This window comes from Tupaia chinensis, unplaced genomic scaffold (assembly GCF_000334495.1).
Source record: "Tupaia chinensis unplaced genomic scaffold, TupChi_1.0 Scaffold000104_1, whole genome shotgun sequence".
In the NCBI taxonomy this organism is placed as follows: Eukaryota; Metazoa; Chordata; class Mammalia; order Scandentia; family Tupaiidae; genus Tupaia; species Tupaia belangeri.
The window spans coordinates 711956-720213 of record NW_006159568.1 but is presented as its reverse complement, the minus strand read 5'-3'; the positions used below and the strand labels follow the sequence as shown (position 1 = coordinate 720213).

General features: G+C 44.9%; 1 protein-coding gene across 1 annotated transcript in view; it reads left to right on the top strand.

The window, feature by feature from the left end:
* ANP32B (acidic nuclear phosphoprotein 32 family member B) overlaps positions 1-7741 on the top strand; it is a 31140-nt gene extending 23399 nt beyond the window's left edge. Inside the window, exon 5 of the mRNA XM_027770021.1 lies at positions 7683-7741. Within this exon, the coding sequence (XP_027625822.1) occupies positions 7683-7726 (44 nt within the window). The 3' untranslated portion in view covers positions 7727-7741. The remainder of the gene's footprint in view (positions 1-7682) is intronic.
* Positions 7742-8258: the final 517 nt, after the last annotated feature.

Here is an 8258-nt window from a genome sequence, read left to right as displayed (position 1 = left end):
ACCGATTTTTTTTTTTTTTTTGAGAGATTTTCACTGTAGGGCACGTGCGCTCGCCAGACAGACAGAGAGAGACATAGAGACAGAAAGCGAGAAATCACCCCCCAGGGGGGATGGTCACGCCGCAATCCCTTCTCCTCCATTCTCCTCTCGGGATCTTGGACATGCACGCACACGCGCCCGGCGTGAGTTTTAAGCCACCGGGTCCGGGACACAAACCGCGGTCGACTACGTGGGAGTCCAGCGACATAGCCATTACGCTAACTGCTGGTTCCCAAGCCAACCGATTTTTAATAAAGGTGCAAAACAATTTAATGGAAAACAGCAGGGGTCAGATAATGGTGCAGCGATAAAACGCCACACTCTGTGAGACTGGCGCACATGGGAAGGGTCTGGGTGGGTGTGCATCTGGAGACCACCCTGATTATTGCTAAGTATGCAGGTGCCCACTATCCAGGCCTAGCTGGAGCTGGGGCTGCATCATGGTGTCAGAACCCTGTTGTGAGTGTTGTTTCTCTCTCAAGCTCATGGAAGAAAGAAAGAAACTTAAAAAGAGAGGGCTGGCCCTGTAGCTTTGTGGTTGAGGAAAGCCTGATACCACACAGCTGACCACAGTTCAGATCGTAGCCCATTGGTCGAAAACCCCTTCAAGTGTGTGCATGGGTTTCCAAAATCTCAACAGGATAGAGAAATGGGAGAGAAGGGATTGCAGCACCACGCATCACTGAGGGGTGCCCCCCCCCACTTTGTCTGCCTCTCAGTCTCTCTATTTTAAGTGCATTTTATTTGTTTAAAATTCTTTCTGGCAATTTAAACAAATAAAAAGAAAAGATAGTCTTTTCAACAAGTGGTGCTGGAACAATTGGACATCTGAAGGCCAAAACCAACCACCAAAAACCTGACTTAAGTCTCATACAGAAATTAACTCGGAATGTCTTAAATGCAAACCACTTAAGGCTTAAATATAAACAAAACTACAAAATTCATAGGAAAAAAAGATCATAGACAAAACCTTTGGGATTTAGGACGATGCAAAGAGCTCTTAGACTTGGCACTAAGAGCATGACTTATAAAAAGAAACACTAATAAATTGGTCTTGATCAATATTAAGAGCTTTTTCAGTGCAAATGACATTGGAAAAGGATAAAAAGACAAACCACAGCTACAGACCGAAAGAAACTAGCACAGATCTGATAAAAGAAGTAGTATCCAGGAATTTGAGGAACTTTCAAAGCTCAGCGGTAAAAATATCAATAGCATTAGAAAACGGACAGAAGACATGAAGAGATTTCACTGACGAGGATACACAGAAGGCAGATAACACACGAACAGATGTTAGACATTCTCGCCATTGGAGAATGATTAAAACCACAATGAACTGTCACTGCACACCTATCCGAATTGGCAAAATAAAAAATAGTGACACCACCAGATGCTAGTGAGAATGTGGAGGAACTGGATCACTTATAAATTGCTGATGGAAATGTAAAATAAAGTCAGTCTCAAAAATATTTTGGCAGTTTCGTTTTTTTTTCTTTTTGAGAGATTTTTGCTATAGGGCGCACGCTCTTGCCAGAAAGACAGAGAGACAGAGAGAGAAAGGAATCAAGAAATCACCCCCTAGGGGTGATGGCCACACTGCAATCACTTCTCCATTCTCCTCTCAGGATTGTGGGCATGCATGCACACGTGCCTGGTGTGAGTTTAAGCCACCAAGTCTGGGACTCGAACCATGGTCAACTACATGGGAGTCCAGTGACATAGCCATTATGCCAACTGCTGATTCATGCAGTTTCTTTTTTAAAAAGAATTAGGGTGTGGTGGCACCCGACCTATGGCAAAAACCTATGGAGGGTGGAGGATTACAGCATCAAGTCCATTTCTCTCTGTCTCTCTCAACACACACTATTAAAAAAAAAAAAGAATAGTTTATTTAATTGTATTTAGTATCATTATTATTTCTTTTAATTTGCTATAGGGCTCGTGTGCCCACCAGAGAGAGATGGGGTGGGGGGTGGGGTAGGGGAGACGTGTGCAGACGGAGCAAGAAAGCAAGCTGCCAAATCTGGAACTCGAACCATGGTTGGCCATGTGGGAGTCCAGCATTTTAACCACCATTCCACCTGCTGGCCTCAGTCAGTTCTTGTAAAACTATACGTTTAGTTACCACATGACCCAGACATTGTACCTCTGGACATTATATGAAAACATGTCCACACAACACATGTGCACACAAATGTTTATAGGAGATATATATTTTTTATTTTTAAATTTTTATAAAGAAAATTCTTTCATTTTATTTATCATCATTATTATTTTTCTTAATTTGATACAGACACTCATCAGAGAGAGACAGAAAGAGAAGGAAAGTGAGAAAACAAGCCACCAGGCCCAGGATTTGAACCATGGTCGGCCATGTGGGAGTCCAGTGCCCCAACCTCCATGCCACCTGCTGGCCCCTAGGAGATTTATTGATAATAGCCCCACACTGGAAACAACCTAGACCTCCTCCAATGGGAGAATGGTTAAGTAGACTGGTGTATCCATGCTGTGGGTCCCTGCTCAGCCATAAAAAGCAACACACTAATGATACATGAACAACGTGGAGAGATCTCCATGGAATTATGCTGCATGAAGGGTCAGTCCTGAAAGGTCACATACTATACGGTTCCATTTATAGAACATTCTTGAAATGACAAGGTTACAGAAATAAAGAACAGAGGCGAAGGAACAGGTGAGTAGGAAAGAATTGGGTATGGATAAACAAAAGCAAGATGGCGGATCTTTATGTTTTATTGGAATGTTATTGGAGTGAGTCAGATAATCAAGGGAAGGTCTCAAGAGGGCTGGGAACCAAGCATCTCTGGTTACCCCTTTCCATTTCTACTGATTACCAGATTCCAGACTCACGGTCACCAAATACTTGAAAGAATCTGGTTGACATGGCTTTGAAGGGATATCCAAAGATCCTCCTGGGTTTTTTTTTTTTGTTTTAGTTTTTCGCTGTAGGGCTTGTGTATTCAGGGGTGGTGGTGGGGGGCAGGGAGGAAGCTTTCAAGAAATCACGCCCTAGGGGCAGCAGGTAACGTGGTGGTTAAGGCACTGGACACTCCCAAATGGATGACCATGGTTCAAGTCCTTGACCTGGTGGCTTGCTTGTTCACTTGCCCTTTCTCTCTCTCTCTGGTCAAATTAAAATGAATGAATAATAAATGAAATTAAAATTAATAATTCTTTAAGAAAAAGAGAGAGAAAGAAATCACCCTCCAGGGGAGATGGCCACACCACAAGCCCTTCTACGGTTTCTTCTCAGGGTTTTGGTCACACACATGTGTACCTCGCATGTTTTTCAAGTCACTGGGTCCTGGACTTGAACTGTGCAGCTGGTCATATGGGATCCAGTGCCTTAACCTCCAAGCCATCTTCTGGTTGGCCCCTGCATTCTTGTTTTTAACTGTACTTCTGATTCTAGATATCCTAGCAAGTGTGAAGTGGTATGTCATTATGGTTCCCATTTGCATTTCCTTGTGGTCAATGATGTGCGTCTTTTCATATGCATTTTGTTTGTCCCAAATATTGCCATTCTGGGTTTTGTTTTAATTTTTTTCTGTATTGACGATAGACCATGTGCACATGATAGTGAGAGACACAGGAGAGAGGGAGAAAGAGAGAGAAGCACCCTTCACAGGGTCTGGTCACACCAGATCGCCTTCCTCCAGTCTCCAGCCCATTGCATCCTGGGCACTTGGTCACCATGTGGGATCTGGTTTCTTTTGAGCAGCACATCACCATTGCCCCATAGAACCAGCCTATCAATATTATATTTTACCACATGTCTGGCTGGATCAATCTGGCCAGCCTCAGGGTAGCAGCATTCCTCGGCTGAGACCAGGCTACTGTGCACACTCTGTCGTGCTGGGGCTGTTTTCAGAGGTGCTGCGATAAGCATGCCAGTGATGAAGTTCTGGGAGTCACCCAGAAGGGTGCAGATCTGGAAGCTCTGGGAATAGATGACTGCTCAAGGATGAGGTGAGGGGAAAAGAGTGAAAGTTGTTAAGAGGTTTAGGGATACTTGGAAGGTAAGGATGGAGAAGAGGTGAAAACATCCTAGACCCATGTCCTAACTGGAGTGGGTGGACAAGGCTGGTGACAGGCAAAAATTGTCCAGCTGAGGCCTGAGCATGGAAGGTCCCAACAGGCTGCAGGCAGTGAACACAGGCCAGGGACTGGACCTCAGCAAGGAGATCCTCTAAATGTTTGAGCACCACAAGACCTGGGCTGGTCTGGGCCTTCCATGCCTCTTCACATGCAGTCCTCACTGCTGCCCTCTGGTGGTGGTCATCTCCACTTTGCAGAGGAGGAAGTTGAATTTCTTAGCAAGAATGGGAAGACCTGCTAGTGAACCCAGGCCTGTCTTACCCCAAACCTCCTCTCCTGCTTTTTTTCAGAAGACTCTACTATTTTAGCATCCCATGGCGCCCCAGAGTCAGAAGAATTATCACCTCGAAGGAATTGTGAGGTGGAAACTCAGCCTAAATGTTGACCCTTTAGAAAGACTACCTGGCCACCCATCTGAAGTAGGCTCTCATATTCGTTTTCTCTATGGCACTCAACTCAGTTTCTTCATTCCTTTATTATAATTCATGATCACGGGGGCCTGCAGGTGGCACAGTGGTTAAGGATCCTGGACTCCCACATGATCGACCGTGGTTTGAGTTCCAGACCTGGCAGCTTGCTTTCTTACTCTCTCTAGTTCTGTCCCTCTCTGGTCAAACAAAAATAAATAAATAAAGTTAAATAAAATAATTCTTTAAAAATATATAAATTATTTATTAAAAAATAATTCATGATCATGTATTTATTTATGCGTAAATATAGCTTACCTTTACTGTAAGCCACTTCTGTTGTTTACTATGGTTGACATGAAAGGACCACAGCTCTTTGCTTCCCATTCTATTAGTGCTTGATGTGGAATGGTTTGTTTTTATGAGAGAGAAACATTAGGAAATGGGAGAAATTAAAGCGTGTCCCAGGCCAGAAGCCTCCAGGGGACACAGTAGGGGTTGACTTTTCCCTCCCACACCATCCCAGGGTGTGACAGGGCTCGATCGCTCATGGACGGTGTAACAAAGACCTGTGTGTTACAGAGATGAGGACCAAGGTTGAGGAAGCCAGAAGTGGATGTGGGTGAGGGCAAGACCAGCAAGGTGCTTATGAATGGAACAGCTGAGAACCTTGGGAGAATCAGACTCTTTGGCCACTCACCATCAGGGCAGGTCCTTGGCAGCTGGGCTTGGAAAATTTGGGTGGCTCAAAGCCTCACTTCTTGCTCAGTGGAATTTGCCAGAAAGCTGACTTCAATGACGATTCAGAGCATAGTCATGTTCACTGAAGAGGTTGAATGTGGCCTTGGGAGTAAACAGAGGAGTCAGCTATGCCTGGGTCTTCACTGTCTTCTTTTCCACATTTGCTCATTGGGAAATTGCTTATGGGGACCTACCTATTAGGTGCTGAGAAGTCCTGCACTTGGTGCCAGGGAGACGGGAGGAAACAGCATGGGCCCTGCTCTCCGGAGCTCCTGGCCCTAAGGCTCTAAGCACATCAGGCAGAAGCCTGGCTGCCTTGTTCACTGTGGTAACAAGGGCTGTGCCCTGGCTTAGTGCTCAGTAGTGCTCCAGATGGTTTCTTACCCAGAGGGAAGGAGGCAGACCCACAAAGGGTGGAAGTGGCCCAAGAAAGGGTCCCATGGGAGCCCAGAGAAGGGTGCTGGGAGATCAGAGAAGGTTCTGAGAAGAAGCAACTTCCATGCTGAAGAGCTTGCAGCAGGTGACCAAGCAAAGCTCAGAATGGTGGGGGAGGTGTAAGGGGAGTGTGCGGCCACAGCAAACAGCCTGTGCCAAGGACTGGAGGTGACAGAACATGATCTTTCAGGGGAACTCAAAATAGTTTAGTGGAGCTGGAATACATGGTTAACAAAAAAAGAAAAGAAAGAAAAGAAAAAGGAATCCTAGGTTGGAGGAAGCTTTACAGGAATTGATGTCAGGAAGGGCCTGTCATAGTTGGAGTTGCCCCTGAGGCCTCAGGCCTAGAAAATAGACCTCCATCCTCAACCTTGACTCCATGACCCAGCACTCTGGGTATCCTAGTTTCTCCAAAATGAAGTTCTTCCTTCCCATCTCCTTCTGGTAACACACTTCCGCTGGTTTGGGTTTGTTTTTAAAGAACTTCCTCCACACTGTTGTCCATTTCGACAGATCAAACATTGATTCATTATCCAAACAGAAAATACACCAGAAACTGACTTTAAACATCCGAACAAGAATGGAATGAAAGAACCAGCAGATGGCATAATTGTCATGTCACTGGATTCCCACAGAGTTGCCCACAGTTCGAGTCCTGCACTCAGCAACTTAAAACTCACGCTGGGCGCGTGTTCATATGTGCACAAAATACCGAGAGGAGCCTGGGGGAGAAGAGATTGTGGCTTGGGCATCCCCTGTGGGAGATGATTTTTCCATTTCTGTCTCTCTGGTGAGTGCACATACCCTATAGCAAAAATCTCTCTTAAAAAAAAAAAAAAAAAAGGAATGGAATCAAAAACACATCTTCAGGACCATCAGTTGGCGTAATGGCTATGTCGCTGGACTCCCATGTAGTCAACCACGGTTCAAGTCCCGGCCCCAGTGGCTTAAACTCACGCGGGGCACGTGTGTGTGTGTGTGCCCAAGATCCCAAGAGGAGAGTGTAGGAGAAGGGATTGTGATGTGGCCATCCCCCCTAGGGGGTGATTTTTCCATTTCTGTCTCTCTGGTGAGTGCATGTGCCCTATAGCAAAATCCTCTCAAAAAACAAAACCAAATCAACAAAAACCATACATCCTCTTTCTTACCATAGTAGTAAGGTAAAATACTACTTGAATTTACTGCAAGCTTTTCTTTAGTCAAATACCAGCCTAACTCACTCTTGTGGGATGACTATTTTTTCTTAAGAATTATTTTAAATTTATTAATTTATTTATTTTAATTTGACCAGAGAGGGACAGAGTGAGAGAAAGAGAGAGAGAAATTGAGAAAGAAAGCTGCCAGTTCTGGGACTTGAACCATGTCCAGCGCCCTTAACCACCATGCCATCCGCCGGCCCCTGGAATGACTATTATTAAATATATGTCTCCTTTTATAACTCTGAAACTTAATTTTGGGCAAGCCTATGGCATGGTGATTAAAGTGCTGAATCCCACATGGCCAACTGCATGGTTCAAGTCCAGGTTTGGAGACTTGAGGAGCATTTCAGGCATGTGTGTCCATGCTCAAAATCCAGAAAGAAAGGAGAAATGGAGAAGGGATTGTGGCATGATCATGCTCCACGGGGGATGCGTTCTTGTTTTCCCTGTCTCTCTGGCAAATGCACACACCCTTTGGCAAAATTAGGCAAAAAAGGGGCCATTAGGTGGTATGGTTAAGGAACTGGACTTGCACATGGCCGACTGTGGTGTGAATCCCGAGTCTGGTGGCTTGCTTTCTCATTTTCCCTCTCTCTCTGTCTGTCTCTGGTAAGTGTATGTTCCCTGTAGCAAATTAAAAAAAAAAAAAGATAAATAATATTAAATAAATGAGTATTTTTTAAAAAAAAAAAAAGAAAAAAATTAGGAAAAAAAATCACAAAACTTAATTTTCATTTTTTCACAGATGAGACAAAACTGAAGTGGTTTTCTCTGGCCAGAAGTGGCTGAGTTACTTCAGTGTTGGATTTCATCTTCTCTGTGGTCAGCAGCACCTGCCCTGGAAGGTGGCACGCCCACATCCGCGTATGCGTGGGCCCCACTTCAAACTCCTTTTCTTTTTCAGTTGTTTCCTCTTGGCCTCCAAACATGCACTTCTACAGAACCTCTTAACTCTGGGACTCCCTTTAGCCCAGAGTCTGCTTTCCACCTGCTTTAACTACGAAGATTTTGAAAGAAAATATCTATTTTTGCCCCTCTGTTTCCTCATTTCCGTTTTACTATTAAAGAAAATAAGAATGGCAACGCATTTGAAGAGGTTTTTTAATTTTTTTCCGCTATAGGGCGCATGCGCTCTCCAGACAGAGAGAGACATAGAGACAGAAAGCGAGAAATCACCCCCCAGGGGGGATGGCCACACCACAATCCCTTCTCCTCCAATCTCCTCTCGGGATCTTGGGCACGCACACACACACACATGCCTGGCGTGAGTTTTAAGCCGCCGGGTCTGGGACTCGAACCGCGGTCGACTACGTGGGAGTTC